This window comes from Zingiber officinale, chromosome 2B (assembly GCF_018446385.1).
Source record: "Zingiber officinale cultivar Zhangliang chromosome 2B, Zo_v1.1, whole genome shotgun sequence".
Classification (NCBI taxonomy): domain Eukaryota; kingdom Viridiplantae; phylum Streptophyta; class Magnoliopsida; order Zingiberales; family Zingiberaceae; genus Zingiber; species Zingiber officinale.
The window spans coordinates 70,082,476-70,101,797 of record NC_055989.1 but is presented as its reverse complement, the minus strand read 5'-3'; the positions used below and the strand labels follow the sequence as shown (position 1 = coordinate 70,101,797).

The window sequence follows — 19,322 nt, the reverse complement described above, 5'->3', positions numbered from 1 at the left end:
GAAATGGCAGACAACCAGAAAGAAAAAGATAACAAGATTAGAGGATAGCGTGTGTAGACCTAAAGAACGCAGGATTCTTTTTGACTAAAAGGTTGAAATGTCTTCACGCGAAGAAAAAACTAATAGTTTTTTTCTCTTAGGGAGCAAATGTTTAATCATGTCATTCTCCTTACCCTAAACCATAATCTTTCATTATTTGAAGTTACTTAACAAACACGCACACACAAAAAAAATGACTTGATTGAAACGACTGACCTTATCGAATTCAAGCCAAATTTTGAACATCTGTTTGGAGCATTTTAGGGCAGTCTCCAAATTTTCTTTCGCCTGTGCAAAAGGCTTGTCAGTAAAATTCGATGAGGACAAATTGAAGTTCTGGGTGAACTTAATTTGTTCCCCTTACGCGCTTTAAGAAAGATGAAAGAACGGGAAAGTCGTCTTAATTTTGTTTCCATCAGGTAAAAAATCTCATTCTGCCTAGATGCTTCCATCATGAACTGGGACGATTGACGTTGCTTTTCCAGAGTTGAGTAAGGCTGATAATATATCAATACTTTCTCCCCTTCAAAAAGGCTCTAACCTCTGTCTGACACAGCAAATACACGGTGGCGGCCCATGTCTCCCTACGCAGCAGCTTTCGTTCTGCGTCTACTCCTTTGCGCCCTATGCTTTCTGCAACCATGGGTCTCTGCTGATCGAGATTACTTCGAGGTGCTCCAGGAATGCTCCTCGAGGCCATTCATCTGCGGAGACCTCAGCGTCAATGTATCTTACCCATTCAGCGTCAGCCTTGAGGCCCCTGCTTACTGCGGCCACCCAGGTTTTTACCTCCAATGCAATAGCAGTGGCACCTTCCCTGTCATCACAATTTCCATGGCCAACAACAGAACCTACGCTGTGCAGGCCATCGACTACGACAAAAGCATGCTCACCATCGTCGACAAGTATTTTCTTGATACATGGTATCAGGAATTGAATGACTTTTATGAATATTCTTGCATGCCGTATGGTGATACTGTAATAGATCCTCTGCTCTTCGAGTTGACTGATCTCGCTCAACGGGTCATCCTCTTCCAATGCTCTGAAGAATTTTCAGGCTCCCTAACCATGGTGGATAATTGCTTCTTAAACCATACAACACGCAATTACATGTACATCTCGATAACAGAGAATGCTACCCTGCCTCCGGAAGTGGGCACGTGCAGCGGACCTTATCGGTTTCCTATGAACAAGACGGCAGCCAAGGAGGTGATGTCCAGGAACATCAGCCTTTCGGAAGCGATATACACCGGATTCACAGTGAGATGGACGGCGGGGATCCATGAGTGGTGCAGAGCTTGCCAAGATTCCGGTGGTGTTTGTGTACACGACTCCACCCAGATTTGTTACTGCCCAGATGGTTCGGTTACCTCCGATTGGTGCCACCACGGCCGAGGTACGCATGCACTAGTATAAAATTCTTCTCCTGAAATTCGTAAATTCTTTCTCATTACAATATAAAATTTCAAGAACTTCGTGGTACCAAACAATAATGGAACTAATTTATCAAAAGAGAAAAAAACAAAGGAATTCTTTTCTGTTTCTGCACTTAATACATGTGTTGTATTCCATCTAGCAACCACTATGCAGATTGCAGAAACTTGAGATTTTTAAGATTCAGTAGTCTTGCCGCTAACAGAAAGTAGGGCAGTTTCCTTGGATGGAAATAGACGTAAAAATATTCATAATAACTCATGCATAGCCTCTTAATCCCTTTACTTAGATGAAATAAGACACTACGGAGGGAGAGGGAAACAGTCATAAAATTTAGTAAAAAATAGGGGAGCGAATAGGATTGATTGATATACTTGGCCCAACGACAACAATGTGTTATGAGTTATGACTTGATCAAAAGAATTGCCGCCCCACGGGGTTATCCGGAGTGGTTAGTGTGTAGAAGGTTGCCCAATGAGATCGTGGGTTCGAATCGTGGGGTAGTCAGGGCGTAAATCCCTGGTCCCCATATCCCTCTTCCCAATGCGCACTAGCTTCTCCGGTTACCGTGATTAACCTCCCTCGTGATGACCTTGGGCAAGGTACGGCGGGGGGCTGGGGCGAGCGTCATCGCCTTTTGCCCAATTGATCAAAAGAATTGCCAAGACAATGAATGCATAAGGCCCCGCAAGATGTAAAAGAAGTCTACGAGGTCTCCTACTACGTGTAACTCACGACAGATGAAACATTCAACCAACAGCTAGTCAACTGCAAAGTAAACGGTTCCAAGTGTTTTAAGTCGATTGTGTTGAATATGTTTGTATTATCTCATCAATATTATTGGTTCAGTCGTCCCTCATCAGCTTGGTTTCCTCTTGTTCACAACTTATTCTGTAATCATGAACCTAAAATTGTTGCCAAAATCCACAACCATCCTCCTCTGGGTTTGCATCTGTTACTACACGACATCAAGTATGGCCAACAACACAACCGGGTGTGAGCCCAAGAGCTGTGGAGATCTTACCAACATCAGCTATCCCTTTTGGCTGAGTGGCTATCAACCATCCTTCTGTGGCTATCTTGCTTTTGAACTCAACTGCAGCAACAATGTCCCAATTCTTGTGAATCCGTATGCAGGCTTGCTCCAAGTCCTTGCCATCAACTATGGGAACAACTCCTTTCAAGCGGTGAACACACTGATCAATGATTTCTGCCCAATATCTTCCTATAACAACATTTTGAATCCCACCAAATACTTTAGAGTTAGCAAGGCAAACAGAGAGCTCTTCTTCTTGAACAATTGCAAGGTGCCACCATCCAACTATTCCAAAAGAATACATTGTTCTCCAGGCGACACATTCGCATATCTTGGTGGACATTACGGCAACTCCAGTCCTCCAGCATCATCATCATCAGGGTGCAACATAGCCACTGCACCTGTTCTGATCGAAGGAGAAGAGGAAGAAGACTATATTGGACTACTGAGTAAGGGATTCCTGATGGAGTGGCAAGATGTGGCTGACTGCTCCGAGTGTAGAGTGAGTGGCGGGACATGTGGATACAGCGATCCTAATTCAGCTTTCTTGTGCATCTGCAACAGTGGATGGCATTACTCTAGCACTTGCAATGATGGGCCAAGTAAGAGCATTCTGTTTCTACTCTCAAATATAATCAGTGTTCAATTCTAGCGAAGCTAATCAACTAATGCCTGGCGTTAGTCACTCACTAGTACTGCTTAATCAAGTCGATAAAGCAAAAATAACTCAGGATTTTACATGATGCTTCAGCACTCCTGTCTCTCATAACCTTCTACTTAAACCCTAATGCGACACTTTCCTAGTTCACCAAGGGCAGTACCTGCTCCCATTTATACAACGCTATAGAGTTATATACAGAATGTTCTTGGTTCTATGTGCTTTTCTCAACTAAGAAACTCAACTGAATCTACAATCTAGTATTGAAAGCAAAACTTACGTACATTTATAAAACTATATCGTCATTTTGCAGGTGGTTCTGCTTCAAGAAAGAGGGCTTTACGGAAACAACATATAGCATTAGGTATGATATCTAACATTTTTTTTTTGGTTTGTTGGTTCTATCAGTTGCTTTCAGTATTTTGGAATACAATTTTTCATAGACCAAGAAAACATAATTTTGGATCATTGGTTATGGCTATCAAGGTCAATTATATGCTAAAAAATGTTTGTAATGCATTAAAAAAACAAAGACAACCAGAAAAAACAAAGGAAAACAAAAACGAGAAGTTGTCTTTTACATAAAGACTAAATCAGCTAAACCAATACACCCAAAGTTAGAGATTAAAATATCCAGACCAAAAAGAACACGAGATTCATTCTGCGACAATTTATCAAACAGCGCATCTAAAATTTTAAATTTACTAAAAGGCGTATGTTACTTTACTATTTATCAAAGGGCGTACCTTTTCAAGTGCAATTCTCATTTTACCCTCTTAACAATCTGACTTTTTCTATGTTTCTTTTTCTCTATCATTTTTATCTCTCTTCTCTTTTTGACAGGCATGCAGAACAATATGAATAACATTACATAAGATTTAGTCAATTTTTTAATAATATTTTAATACATTTGAAGAAGCCAAAATAAATAATGGACAGTATATTTGAACTCCTTGCAATCTCAGAAATCCACTGGAACTGAATTGAGTATAATCGGAGCTCTCTTGGTCAATCAGTGGGTTTCGATCAAAACCCATTGATAGACCTAGAGAGCTCCGATTGCACCCATTTTAGTTTCTATGGATTTATGAGATTTCAAGGAGTTCAAATATGATTTCCATTAGTTATTTCAACTTTTCAGAATTGTTAACATGTAATAAGGAAGAATCATCAAAAAGACCCATGTTAGGCCTGATATGAAATCATATTAGGCCCAACGTGGGCCTAATATAGAATGATATCAGGCCCACGTTGGGCCTGATATGATTCCATATCAGGCCCAATGTGGGCCTTTTTGACGATTCTTTTATTTTACATATTAACATCTATGAAAAGTCGAAATAAATAATGGATACAGTATTTGAACTCCTTGCAACCTTAAAAATTCATAGGAACTGAAATGGTTGCAATTGGAGTTCTCTAGGTCCATCAGTGGATTTTGGTCAAAACCCACTGATGAATCTAGAGAGCTCTGATTAATATCCATTATTTATTTTGGGCTTCTTCAAATATATTAAAATGTTATTAAAAAATTGACTAAATCTTATGTAATGTTATTCATCTGTTCTGCATGCTCGTAAAAAAGAGAAGAGAGAGAAAAATGGTAGAGAAAAGAAAAACAGTAAAAAAAGTCAGATTGTCAAGAGGATAAAACGGGAATTGTACTTAAAAAGATGTGCCTTTTGGTAAATAGTAAAATAGCATACGCCTTTTAGTAAATTTAAAATTTTAAGGACACTCTTTGATAAATTGCTATTCATTCTGACTAGATGATTGAAATGCCTTTACATAAAGAATAAAGAAAAAGGTAATAGTTGTCTTTTAAGAAACAAACATTTAAACACTCCCATCGGAGAAGAAACATTACATTCTACTCCTAACATAACTTTCAAGAAATTTGCATCATTTCATTCTCCTTTTGTTAAACCATAATTTTGTATTTACCTAACTAAAACACAAAAATGTCTTCATTGAAAGGACAAACCATATAAATTTCACTTGAAAAATGTTTGCAGGTTCAGTCACAGGTGTAGTCGGTCTCATCTTATTGATCCTCATGTTAGTCCTCTATGCTCAAAAAGGATTCGGAAAAACTACAATTTTTTTGTACCAATCAAAGAACACACAACACATTGAAACCATGCTTGCAGAATATGGTCCCCTTGCACCTAAAAGATACAAATGTTCAGATTTGAAAAAGATCACAAAATCTCTCAGTGAAAAACTAGGGAAAGGAGGCTATGGAAGTGTGTTCAAAGGTACACTCCAAGATGGTCGTTTGGTGGCAGTAAAGATACTGAGCAACTTCACAGAAAATGGAGCAGAATTTATTAATGAAGTCATTAGTATTGGCAGGACTTCTCATGTCAACGTTGTTAGTCTACTTGGCTTTTGTTTTGATGGTAAAAAACGAGCTCTAGTTTACGAATTCTTGCCCAATGGATCTTTGGAAAAGTACATTTATTCTGAGAAGCCAAAATTAACACTGGGATGGGACAAACTATACCACATAGCAATTGGTATCGCCCGAGGATTAGAGTATCTTCATCGCGGATGCAGCATGCGCATTGTACATTTTGATATAAAACCACACAACATTTTACTAGACGAGGAGTTTTGCCCCAAAATTTCAGATTTTGGATTAGCAAAGTTATGCCCTCAAAAAGAAAGCATACTTTCCATGGCTGATGCAAGAGGAACAATAGGATTCATTGCACCAGAAGTAATTTCAAGAAATTTTGGATCAGTTTCCACAAAATCTGATGTCTATAGCTATGGGATGATGATCTTGGAAATGGTTGGTGGAAGAAAAAATGTGAAGACATGTGCAGAAAGAAGCAGTGAAGTTTATTTTCCGCACTGGGTTTATGAGCATCTTGATCAAGATAGAGACCTTCAAGCATACGATATAACAGTCGAAACAGAAGAAATTGCAAGGAAGATGACATTGGTCGGTTTGTGGTGCATCCAAATTATGCCAGCAAACAGACCTTCCATGACCAAGGTGATTGAAATGTTGGAAGGAAGAATCGGTGACATCGAAATGCCACCAAAGCCTTCCTTTTCTTCTCCTATTCACTCTGCCGTTGACTCTCCCCGATAGCATAATGATGCATTGCAATTGGCTTGACATGCACAATCCATGCAATCACAACCAGTCAAGCTTAAAATTGTATAAGATAACAATTCATGGGCAATTCTACCACTCATCTACATTTGGGGGTGTATCATTTATTGTTTTAGCGCAAGCATGTAATTCATGAGATGAAAACATTTAGTGCTGGATTCACAAACTCCAAATTAGTATTGCTTAGCAACAAAATGCAGCAAAGAATACTCAGACATGAAAGTTAAGTCTTAAGATATACCTCAAGCACAAGAGGTCCGACTCCAGACGCCTAAACAAAAGCTGCATCAACCATTTCAGCCGTCGTCAATCTCGACCGGGCACTAAAACCAACTAAAATCTCCACTAAAGTTGCACATCTCCATCTAGTTCTCCGCTCGCCAAATCATTGAAGAAGAAAAAAAAAACATTTGAAGCAGTGGACACCTGATCGGAAGTGTGGAAGTTGAACGATTGGGTTCGCACTTTGTGCGGCGCCCATCTCCATTTTCTCGTTTCGCCGACGTCGGAAATTTGCCGAGGGAGGAACCATAGTCCCCGCCTTCATGGCCCACCATCTCGCGAATGGGAGGGCCGGAGAATTACCAAGGCCACGCCAGCCTCACCGAAGTTCAATTATGGGCCGATCACTGGTTTTAATGAGCTTATGTTCAGTTTGGATCCGATCGGCCCCTTATAAATTATATCCAAAACATTATTTAAAACCCACCTGTTTCGTACTTATTTAATTTTATAAATAATAAAATAAATTTTTGGGGGGGAAATATTAAATTCTGTGACACAAATATTATTATTAATTTTCAAATAAATTATTTTAATAAATAAAAATTATCTTGTATTAATTTCTTTATATATATTTGAAAATATAGTCGGCCTTTTTTTTATTATCTTTTTATTAATTTCTTTAGGAAAAAGTGTGTCCACTTGTATTGGAATTGTTGAAAGAATGTTTATTTTTTACTAATCGTTTAAACAATCTCTCATTTTATTTTTGGTATTCGAATTAACGGTAGTTGTTACAACGGTAAATTCTTCAAACCAAGTTTTAACTCTACTCTATCAAGAATATATATATATATATATATATATATATATATATATATATATATATATATATATGCAATGATGATCAATCTAGTATTCAATTAGATAGAAAATATATTGAATTTTAATTTAAATAATACTAAATTTAAGAGAAATTATACCCGACTATGGACATTTTGTATTTATATTTTTCCATATACGTAAAAAATTTGTGCAAAAGAATGATATTAAATTTAGGAAAAATTATATCTCATTATGCACTTCTTGTACATATAGTTTACTATGTACCTAAAAATTGTTTATACAGATAGTGATCCTGTCCGAGAGTGAGTCGACGGACGCTAGGGAGATGACACTCATGTTGACTCGATGTCGACTGAAGATGATGTGGACCTCCAACGAGCTAAGCCTGCAACCACAAGTCGTTAGTGTCGAGCCGGGGACGGGTTCCCCGGCGATGGCCCTTCGACGCTCAAGTCAGCTACCGGCGGCAAACGAACGAAGTAGAAAAGAAAGGAGCAACAACATAACTGTAACTACAGTAGTGAACATACCTCCGACGAAGCCTAGTGACCCTTATATAGGGCTACCAGGAGGTGCGCGCACACTTCCCAAGGTGTGCATGCTTCTCAAAGCATAATTGGAAAGAACGAGTCAGAAAAGCGTGTCTGGCGTCATACCCGAACAGCCCGAGCATATCCCTGACATGACAGTGGAAACTTCCCCTGTATGATTCTCTGCCCGACTATGCCGCCAACCATGCAACCCATCGATGACACTGGTCCCTAGGAAGATATCACCAACTGTCCCTTTTGTCTGTTATTGGGCCGAGCGGGAGAGCCGCTCAGCTAGTTTGTCGTCTGGGTGATACAATGGTCGGGTCGAGCGTCCGCTCGGCCGATGACCTGCTACTCGGCTCTGCCCTGCCGAGTGAGGGAGCCCTATCTGCCGGGTCGAGGCTGCGTCCACTACTTAGCTGAGCGGGGAGGTCACTCGGCCTTCGTCCCTCCCTGCCTTGAGCTTTATGAGCGTCGGAAGCTCGGTGTCTGATCTAGCTGTCGAAGTGTCAGACCGGCTACTATTCCTGCTGATTGGGAAGGTAGTTCGCCCGATCGGACGCCTGCCTAGGACGTTGACCACTTTGACCTCCCGCCAGGCGGGCCCCACTTTACCACCAGATCACGTGCCTCCCCCTCAAGTCTAGTCGAAGGAGGCTGCAAGTCCGACTAACTGGACAAGTAGTCTGGTGACCGATTGGCCGACCGACCAATGGGTAGGTTGGACCCCGATCGGCCTGTGTAAGACTAATCTTTCTCTGTCGATCGACGCTTTGAGCCTTTGTACTTGGATATTTTTTCCTCAGTGTTCCTGGAGGGGCGTGAGTCGGGCAGTCAATGTTGAGGCCACTCAAATCTCCTCGGGCTACGCGCAAATCATCCCTCTTAAGGCCGAGCACGCGACCACGCCCATTAAATGCTGACCTATAGGAGGGCACCACGTGTCGTCGTCGCACGTCCGAGGTGACAGTTGCTGATGTGACGTTTGGCGGTTTGAATTCAACGGCTGGATGTGCGTTCCGATCCCCGTGCCCTAAATCGGATGGCTCCGATCGGCCGAGCCCTTCTTTATAAAGCCGTCGCTTCCTCCTCCTCGCTCACTTCGTTGTTTTCTCCCTGCTAATCGTCGGCGATCTCTTGAGTGCTCCGTGCTCCATCGACCTTCAGCGGCGACTACATTCACCCTTCCTGTAAGCTTCTCCCTCTGGTCTGATCTTTCACTGTTCTTTCCGCCTCCGTAGCTTTCAATTTTCTGTATTTTTCGGCCATCTTTCCCGTCGAACCTTCTGCCTTTTCGTTTTCTGACCATGGCGAGCTCTTTGCAGTCGTCCGACCCCGCTCCCGTTCTCTGGTATACTACCATGGAGACCCGGTTCGACGCGGGCGACGCCGCGAGTTTGATAAACACCTTTGACATTCCTTCTGACCATGAAATAGTTCTAGCCTCTCCGTCCGATCGGCCCAATGATCTGCCGGTCGGCACAATTTGTTTCTTCCGAGACCAGTTCGTGGCCGATCTTCAGTTTCCCGTCCACCCTTTCATATCTGAGGTCTGCAATTACTTCCGTGTCCCGCTTGCCCAGCTTGTTTCTAACTCCTTCCGCCTGCTGTGCGGCGTTGTAGTGTTATTCTGAGTGCACAACATTCCACTGACCCCTCAGGTCTTTCACTACTATTATCCCAAACAGTTCGAGTTGGGAACTTACCTTTTCCAATCCCGGATCGGTCTAGTCTTTTTTAACAAAATGTCCACTTCCAACAAACACTGGAAGGAGTACTTCTTCTTTTTGAGGCTCCCCGAGCGACCAAGCTACCGGACCAAATGGCAGGTCAAGCTTCCTTCTCAACCCAATTTGAAGAGGTACAAGACCCGGCCGGACTACCTCCATGCTGCAAACATGTTGGCCGGCCTGAAGTTCGACATCCATAAGTTGTTATCGAAGGGTGTGATGTATGTGTTCAGGCTGAGTCCGATCCGAACGAAGCTCCCGAGCAGCCTAGGTATGAAATTTCTCAACCTTCTTCCCTTGAGTCTAACTGATTCTTTTTTTCTTTTATAGTCGACATCATGATGCGCCCTCGGGCAGCCAGCATAATGAAGGCTAAGCAAGCTGAGATTGACGCAGTTGCAGCCAAGGAGATGGGATGGCTAGGTTTAACCCCCATTGGCTCATAGGAGGGTACAGGTGGGGAGAACCCAACTGTGGGCGAAGGGACCGCCGAACGGATGCCCAGCGTAGGAGGGACAGCTGACCCACGGCCGGTCCGAGAAGTTTCGCCCGTCATCCATACTGAGGGCTCGGGGTCTTCGGGTGATGAGGTACCGCTGACTCGAAAGAGACGTCGAACGAACACGCCCTCTTGTTCCGCCACTTCGGTCGTGCCCAAGCTTCCGGCCCGACAACCTCTTCTCAATCGGCGTTGAGCGAGCGACGATCCATCACTGCCACGCTATGCCTGCCAATGGAGGACCTTCTTGCGCCGGGCGACCACCCCAACTCTCCCCAGCATCAAGTCTATATTCGCGATCGGCTCGCTCGCATCTGGGAGGAGACAAGGGCACGAGCGACGGTGAAACCCCCTGACGCACTCACCGATAGTCATCTGGAAATGTCCACCGGGGTTAGTATTCTCAACTATCAATTCATGAGTTACCTCCGATCGACATTAATGCTTACTTGCAGTTCTGGGTGGAGAACATTGCCATGTGCCAGCGGTTGGCTCAAGTGGAGGACGAGTTGAAGAGGCTCAAAATCTCTAGAGGTGCTTCCTCTTTCTCCCAGGGGCCACCGATCACTCAGCTGCGGGTCGACCTGGAAAAGGTCCAACAACTTCTTGCGGCGGAGTAGCAGAAGTCGACTGACCAGGCCAGCAGGTTGGGTCAAATCGAGACGTAACTGAAGACTTATGATCGGAAGCTCGAGCTGGCCTCCAAAAGGAAACAACGAGCCATCGCCGACCTAGAACTAAAGAACCAGGAGGCTCGTCAGTTGGGCGAGAAGCTAAAGAATGCGGAGAACTTTCTGGTCGTCAAGCGGGAGAGTCATTCGGCTAAAGAGGCTAAGCTCCAAGATCAAGTGAGGCACCTTGAAGAGGATCTGAAGGCCTCCCGTGCTGCACTGACAACCTACCAGGAGGTTGAACCGAGCCGCTTCACGGTCCTGAGTCAATAATACCTCCGCTCGGACCAATTCCTGCAAAGGCGACCAATCGGATTGTCCGATCGTTTGAGCTGGCCATCGACGCGACGCTCAGCCAGTTGAAGGCGAACGGGCACATCACCGAAGCCCTGTCTGACAACGATGTTAACCGCGTCCAACTCCTCGACTCCATTCCCGACGAAGCCTTCGACTATATCGAGTGAGCGAGGGGTCTGTAGAGAATATTTTTGGAAGCTCTGAATGTATTCCTGCCGCTCGGTAGTGTTTGACTTATTATCAATGAAATCTTTGTGATTTTTGTTCATATGTTGTCTTTCTGGCAGTATCTGGCTATATAGTCCCGATCGGCTATTACGACCGTACTTTCATTATTGGTATATTTGCTAGGATCATACCTCCTGGATTTAAGGTCGTCGCTCGACCCGGGGGTTTATAGTCGCCACTCAACGCTGGGATTTAACGTCGCCGCTCGACGATTTGGCGAAGACCGGGGTTTAAGGTCGTCACTCGACCGTCAGTGGAGACTTGGGTTTAACATCTCCGCTCGACGATTTGGTGAAGACCGGGGTTTAAGGTCGCCACTCGATTGTCGATGGAGACCTGGGTTTAACGTTGTCGCTCGACCGTCGATGGAGATCTGGGTTTAACGTCGCCGCTCGACGATTTGGCGAAGACCAGGGGTTAAGGTCGTCGCTCGACCGTCGATGGAGACCTGGGTTTAATTTCGTCGCTCGACGATTTGGTGAAGACAGGGTTTAAGGTCGCCGCTCGACCGTCGGTGGAGACTTGGGTTTAACGTCGCTGCTCGATGATTTGGTGAAAACCAAGGTTTAAGGTCGCCGCTCGATCGTCGATTGAGACCTGGGTTTAACGTCGCCACTCGATGATTTGGCGAAGACCGGGGTTTAAGGTCGTCATTCGACCGTCGATGGAGACCTACGTTTAACGTCGCCGCTCGATGAGAATTTTGATAACCTTTCATTTTTCATTCCAATCCTGCGCTCAAAGGAAACAGGAAAAATGGAGAGTACACTTCAATTACATTAGGGCACCTTTCATCCAGCTCGGTATGGCTGGAGATGGTTCATGCTCCAGGGGCGTTCTAATTGTCGCCCGTCTTCATCCTCTAGGTAGTAGGCACCTGAGTGGAGCTTCTCCACGACTTTGAATGGTCCGGCCCACGGAGCTTCTAGTTTAGTGACGTCGCCGACCGGCTTTACCTTCTTCCACACGAGGTCGCCGACCTGGAACGATCTCGGGATCAATCATCGATTGTAGTTCTGTCTCATCCTCTGCCTATAAGCCATCAGCCGAACGATTGCTTTGTCGTGCTTCTCATCCACAAAGTCCAGCTCCAGAAGCCTCTACTCGGCATTATGTTCGCTGTAGTGTTGTATTCGATTGGATTCGGCTCCGACCTCAACTGGGATGACCGCTTCACCACCGTACACCAGGTGGAACGGGGTTACCCCCATGCCTTCCTTAGGTGTTATGCGGATTGTCCATAACACATCGGGGAGCTTGTCCACCCAGCTCCCTCCAATGTGGTCGAGCTGAACTCACAAGATCTCCTAATTGGTGATTTTAGTCTGTCCATTGCTCTGAGGATATGCTACGGAGGTGAAGGCCTGCTGAATGCCATACTCCGCACCACTTTTTAAGTTTCTGTCCGACGAACTGTCTACCATTGTCTGAGACGAGTCGATGCAGGATGCCGAACCGACAGATGATATACTGCCACATGAATTTTTGGACCATCTGCTCAATTATTTTCGCCAGCGGCTCAGCTTCAACCCACTTGGAGAAGTAGTCTACTACGACGAGCAAAAACTTTCGCTGCCCGATTGTCATGGGGAGGGGTCCCACAATATCCATGTCCCATTGGTCGAATGGGCACGACACAATAGAAGCCTTCATCTCTTCAGTTGGCCGGTGGGAGAGGGGGTGGTATTTCTGGCAAGACAGGCAATTAGCTATTGTCCGAGCGGCATCCTCCTGTAGAGTCGGCCAGAAGTACCCGGCCAATAGAATCTTCCTTACTAGCGATCGACCGTCCGGATGTCCTCCACAGGAGCCTTGGTGTACTTCTTTTAGAATATAGTCGGCGTCGCCCGACCCGACGCATTTAAGCAAAGGCCTGGAGAAGGCCTTCTTGTAGAGCTGGTCCCCGACTAGGGTGAAATGACCAGCTCTTCTTCTCAATAAGCGAGCTTCCTTCCGATCGGATGGCGTAGCTCCCAATCATAGAAATTCTACTATGGTCGTTCTCTAATCGCTAGGGAAAGTGAGCTCCTCCATTTGATCGACGTGCGCCACCAAAGATACTTGCTCAATCGACTGCGTAATGATGATCGGCGAGAGTGAGCGTGTCAATTTGACCAGCTCATCCGCCGCTTGGTTCTCTGCTCGGGGGATCTTCTGGATGATTACCTCCTGAAAGTTTGCCTTCAGCTTTTCGAAGGCTTCGGCGTACAACTTAAGCCGTGTATTACTGATCTCGAATGTTCCACTCAGCTGCTAAGCGTCTAATTGAGAATCAGAGTGGATAAGAACCTTGCTAGCGCCGACATGCCGAGCGGCTTGTAAGCCAGCTATAAGCGCCTCGTACTCAGCTTCGTTGTTAGTTGTATGGTATTCTAGTCGAACGGACAACTGCACCCGCTCTTCTTGTGGAGAGATAAACAGTATGCCGATCCCAATACCCTGCTGGGTGGACGGCCCATCGACATATACTTTCTAGATTGAGTCGTGTTCAGGGTTTTGTACCTCCGTGACAAAATCTGCCAAGGGTTGCACCTTGATGGTCGTTCAGGGTTGATATTGGATATTGAACTCGCTGAGTTCTGTTGTCGTTTTGATCAATCGGTCGGACGCCTCTGGGTTAAGCAGAACTCTTCCCAGAGGTTCCTTGGTCATCACAATGATAGTGTGAGTGAGGAAATAAGGACGGAGCCTTTGTGCGGCGAGTATTAATGCAAATGCGAGCTTCTCAAGACTGGTGTAGTGAGATTCAGCATCCTTTAATATATGACTCAAGAAGTACACTGGTTGTTCTTGTTAGGACCTTCGGATAGCGGCTAGAGAGGGGGGGTGTGAATAGCCGACCCCAAATTCACGTTTCTTCCTACAATTTTAGTTAGCGCAGCGGAAATACAATGTAGAAATGAAACAAAGAATAGCAAACCTTAAACTCGACGATGTAACGAGGTTCGGAGATGAAACTCCTACTCCTCGGCGTGTTCGTAAGGTGGACGAAGCCTATCAATCCGTCGATGGATGAGACCCCGGAAAATCGGCTAATAGAAACTCCTTCTGGGTGGAGAAACCTCGCCACAAACTTTTTGCAACAGCAAGATAGGAGTACAAAGATACAGCACAATACAAAGGCAGTAAGAATGTAAAAACACAGCTTGCCTTCTCGTCGACTGGATGAAGCAGCAACTTCACGAAACATCTACAACAGCAGGAACCATCCGAAGGAAGCTTCCACGAAGCTTCAGGAAAATGAGAGCTCAGCAAAGCTCTGATTGCAGTCTCGTGAGAAAGAGGAACCAGAAGAGCTAAAGTTACTGTAGAGGCCCTCAGCTTCTGATTTATATATGCACCTGCGAAGAAGGAAGACAGAAATCTAGTCGTTGTCCCTCAACGGCTAGACTTGGACCGATCAGGCTCCAACCTGATCGGTCTAGGAGGACCCTGATCGGTCTGTGGACCGATCAGGCCCTAGGCTGATCGAGGGCTCTGCAACCAACTCTGTGAGAGTTGGGATCGGTTTGTGGCTTAGAAGTCTAAAATACATCGTCCACGGCTGATTCCCTCTTTCTTCTGCATTCAGACGCCCGATCGGTCACCGGACCGATCGGTAATCCTGAAAACACCTTTGTTTGTTCCGATCGATCACGGCCGATCGATCAACCAACAGCGTATCCTGGATCGGTCACGGACCGATCTAGGTTTAAACTCCGGCCCTAAACCCTACGGTCACGAGCGAGCTACGAGGCCCTCTCGACCTAGTCAGGAGAGCAGTGTCGAGCCCTCTCCGACTTCGTCCGGTCCAGAGAACGAGCTACCGAGCCCTCTCTGACCTAGTCCGGAGAACGAGCTACCGAGCCCTCTCTGACCTAGTCCGGAGAACGAGCTGCCGAGCCCTCTCTGACTTCATCCGGTCCAGAGAACGAGCTACCGAGCCCTCTGTCACGCCCCCAAAGGAGTCTCTGCTAGACAAAAATCCGGCAACATCTCCCCTGTACGGGTGACAATATGAAGCATCACTACAAATAAAATATACATCAGCCACATGCGGCTGGAATATTTATATACACAACCACGCAGTTATAATAACAGCCCACACGGCTGGAATGAAACAATCACAACCACGCAGTTATATATAAAACAGCCCACACGGCTGTACTAAAAACCAACACAGCGGAAAAACGAAAACGGAAAGCCCAATACAACACAATCAACACGCTGCTAGCCGGCTAGGCTTTATACAACAACCACAACAACAAATACAACAACCCACCAAATACAACAAATACAAATAACACATATACAAAACTAAAAACGACCTTCGGATGTGACGTAGGACCCGGCAGACAGGATACTCCGAGCGACACCAACCATCTACAGGCTACCTGAAACATAAATGTATACATGCGGTGGTGAGTATAGGTAACTCAGCGGGTAATAGCAAAGACAGTGCACGGTCTACAAATAAAACATGGAGATCAAAAGTATACAGTCTCAGTAGGGAATAAGAACATGATCATACTATCATAATCAATGCATCTGAACATACCTGACATAATAACCTGACATAAACTGTACAAACCACAACTAACATAATGACAGATACATACCCAATCTGGAATCGACACATGGTACAATGATCAGTAAACTCACCGGATCTGCAACAGATATACACGTGACACCTGTGCAATATAGATACGACTGCATATACATGTAAAATAAATGACATGTATGCAGCATGGCAACCAAATGCAACAATCATATCGCAAACAAATGCAACAACGACAATCACATGCAACTAGTAACTACTAGGCATGTATGCAAATGCAGATGCACCGCGCATCAAATGCAAGAATAATAACTGCGTATGCATGCTCCATGGTCACCCCGCCACCTCTCCAGACACCACGACCCTGTATGGCCGAGAGGCTTGGGTCCGTGACTACCATACTACCCTCAAGTAGTCGAGGCAGACGGAATGCTAAGTAGTTATCTAACTACATAGCATCAGGGTCCCTGACTGCTCACAACGCCGGATCTCACTAAACCTCGTGACCGGGTGGCACAACAGGACGAGCGGCAACTGCTCTAGCTACCACTACCCATGAGTGGCCGAGTGTGACGCGCTAAACCAAACCAACTGATGACTCTCTCACCACAAGGGAGACAATGGTCATCAGATGCAATGAATGATGAACATGATATATATATATATATATAATCATCATCCATGCAACACCCCAAACCTCATAAATACCTCCAACATGAGTATAATCGTCATGATACCTCCACGTATCCCACCAAACATATGTACACACTACACATGTATAATCAACCAAAAATCTCCAATAATCCCACCAGACATATGTACACAAAATATAAATACAATCAACATGTATCCTCCAGTAAAAACACAACAGACAGGTGTATATACCCCAAATATACAATCAACACAACTCCTCCAAAAGTACATGACAAATACGTATGTACACACCCCATGTAAATGCACGGTCAACAAGATGACTCCTATAACACATCTCCACCTATGTACAGTCAACCTCATATACCCAATCAGCATGGTAATACCAACAACCCGACAATCCCTACAAGACATACTCTACACGTGTAATCACAACAGAGTAGATATCAAGAGTAGAGACTGTATCAGAATTAAATAGATCATCATAAGGGGCAAGCATAAGTATCATGCAGGAAAAAAACAGCAACCGATCATGATATAAGATAAAGCAGCCTAATTCATTCAATAATAACCATGCACTAAGTACAAGAAAATCTACATAGAGCCAAGGAAGAAATACCCGCCTTAAAGTGTAGATCGTGCCAAGTAATCCCGTGTCGAGACGCTCGTCCCGCATCCAAGTCCTGTGATCAATAATATACTTAGCTAATTACATACGAAGCAATTAACTAAACAATTTTCCCCCACCTAATTAGAATAGCCCTAATCAACATGATTATGGATTAGTCTCCCAACTAACCTTAACCATAATACAACCTAATTAGATTAGGTTATACATGATACATCTCCAAAACTCCTCCAAATCAACATATCCCAACCAAATTCCAAATTCTAATCATTTAATCCAATTAACACCATCATTTAATATCCGGATCATCTACTAACATCAAGAATCAATCCTACACAGTTCATCCACCTCAATTAACTCAACCACAATAATTCATCCAATCTACATCACACCACTCATAAATCTAAGCAGAATAAAGCCCCACAACCCATTAGAAACCTAATTTAGCCCATACAAATGAGGATAACGGGTGTACCTCTCTAGAAAACACTTACCGTGAGATTTTGACAGCAAATTCAGCAACTCACAACACTTATGATCCCCTATCCGGAAACTACAAGAGCACATACACACATTTATCTCTCCAAGAATCAATCTAGAAAATCCATTATACAGCAAAGGATTGCTGAAGCCATAATCCACAATACAAAACTCACCTTAACAGCCCCTTACCTCAATCTGAATTCTGCAACAACTTCCCTTAATCAAATACTAATACAACAATGGAAAAACGATTACTGTTTGTTACCTCCACACCAGGGCACAAAGCTTTGTTTTGTCCAGCTGCCCTCACCATCACAGGGTTCACCAACCTTCAGTTGTAGCCACTGAAATCCAGAGCAAAACGATCTGATGGCCCTGGCTACTGGCTACAAACAATCAGAAATGTGGAGGCTGGAACCAATCGAAGCCACTGCCTACTGAACAACAACCCTAAATCAACACTGCATCACGATCAAATGCCCAAATTAATGTTAGGGATAACCAATTACCTTCAAGAATCAATCCAATTCCATAAACTTCTCTCCGATGAAGGCTGTTGCTGTGCTCATGAGCAAAGGCAGAAGGTAGGGTGACACCGGCCATATAGAGGAACCCTGTGTTAACTCAGGATAGGCAAATGGATATCCTTGATCCAAGATTCGGTGATGAGGAGGCAGCTAGGGCTCGGGCGGAGGAAATCAAGAGGAGGATCGGCGACAGATCCATGCCGACGAAGACAAAGAACCGAGATCGGGTGGAGAGGAAGAAATGAGGAACTTCCTTGACGAAATCGCCGCTGCTCCGCTCAGATTCGAAGGCCGACGGTGGATCAATCGTGAGATAGGGGAAAGATTCCACTCCTCGAGGGGAAGAGGGAGAGGGAGGCTCGGCCGAGGTTATACCGACGGGCGGTGGCGTGCTCGGCGTCGCTGGGAAGAAATCGCCGGAGAGGGCAGTGCGTGAGGGAGAAGAGGGGAAAGGCTCGGGGTTGAGGAGGATGAGTCGGAAATTAGGGATTATAAACTTAGGTTTAGGTAATTAAAACCTAAGTTAATTCCTCAATCAAATCCCACTTTAATTGGGTATTCCAAACAGGCTTTAGCCGTGTCCGCTGTTCGATCCCCTCAAACCCTCCGTACGAGCTCCGAAAAATTCCTAAAAAATTTCTAAAAATTCCTGAAAAATCCAATAAGATTTTTCGTCCAATAATATTTATTATTTACTTTTACGGTATCTTACATTCTCCCCCACTAATAAAAATTTGGTCCCCAAATTTACTGGTCAACTTAGGGATCCTCATCCAAAGTAACCACCAATCAACCTCCTCATAAACCACTCCATCCAAATATCATGAACCAATCTCCCACCCTAAAGGATGCCTCTGTGAGTCATGAGCTCACCCTACTTCTGTTATTCCCACACGGTTACCTAACCAACTGTGGATAAATCAAACACCCTAACAATCTAAAATCCACTATCAATAAATCCTCCAACACCTATATAGATCGCTCAAACTATCCATCAGTTTGAGATGAAAATCTATACTAAAGTGAAACTCCTAATCCAAAGTCTGCTGTAAACATAATCAAAATCATGACATGAAATCACTGATCTCCATCCAAAACAATACTCAGAGATACATCATCCAGTCTAGAAATCCCTCTAGAGTATAATCCTGCTAGTCAATCCAAAAGAATCTGTCC

General features: G+C 44.5%; 1 protein-coding gene across 2 annotated transcripts; it reads left to right on the top strand.

Moving 5' to 3' along the window:
• Positions 1–314: 314 nt before the first annotated feature.
• Positions 315–6,452, top strand: LOC122045828 (LEAF RUST 10 DISEASE-RESISTANCE LOCUS RECEPTOR-LIKE PROTEIN KINASE-like 2.1). 2 transcript variants are annotated; one of them, XM_042606203.1, is made up of 5 exons: positions 315–458; positions 596–1,435; positions 2,611–3,111; positions 3,481–3,531; positions 5,183–6,452. In XM_042606203.1, exons 2-5 carry the CDS (start codon positions 616–618, stop codon positions 6,268–6,270), a joined length of 2,460 nt encoding a protein of 819 aa, XP_042462137.1. In that variant the 5' UTR covers positions 315–458; positions 596–615; the 3' UTR covers positions 6,271–6,452. The 2 variants fall into 2 exon arrangements, with proteins under 2 accessions (XP_042462137.1, XP_042462136.1); XM_042606202.1 differs by lacking the exon at positions 315–458 and having other exon boundaries at positions 502–1,435.
• The last annotated feature ends 12,870 nt before the right edge of the window (positions 6,453–19,322 follow it).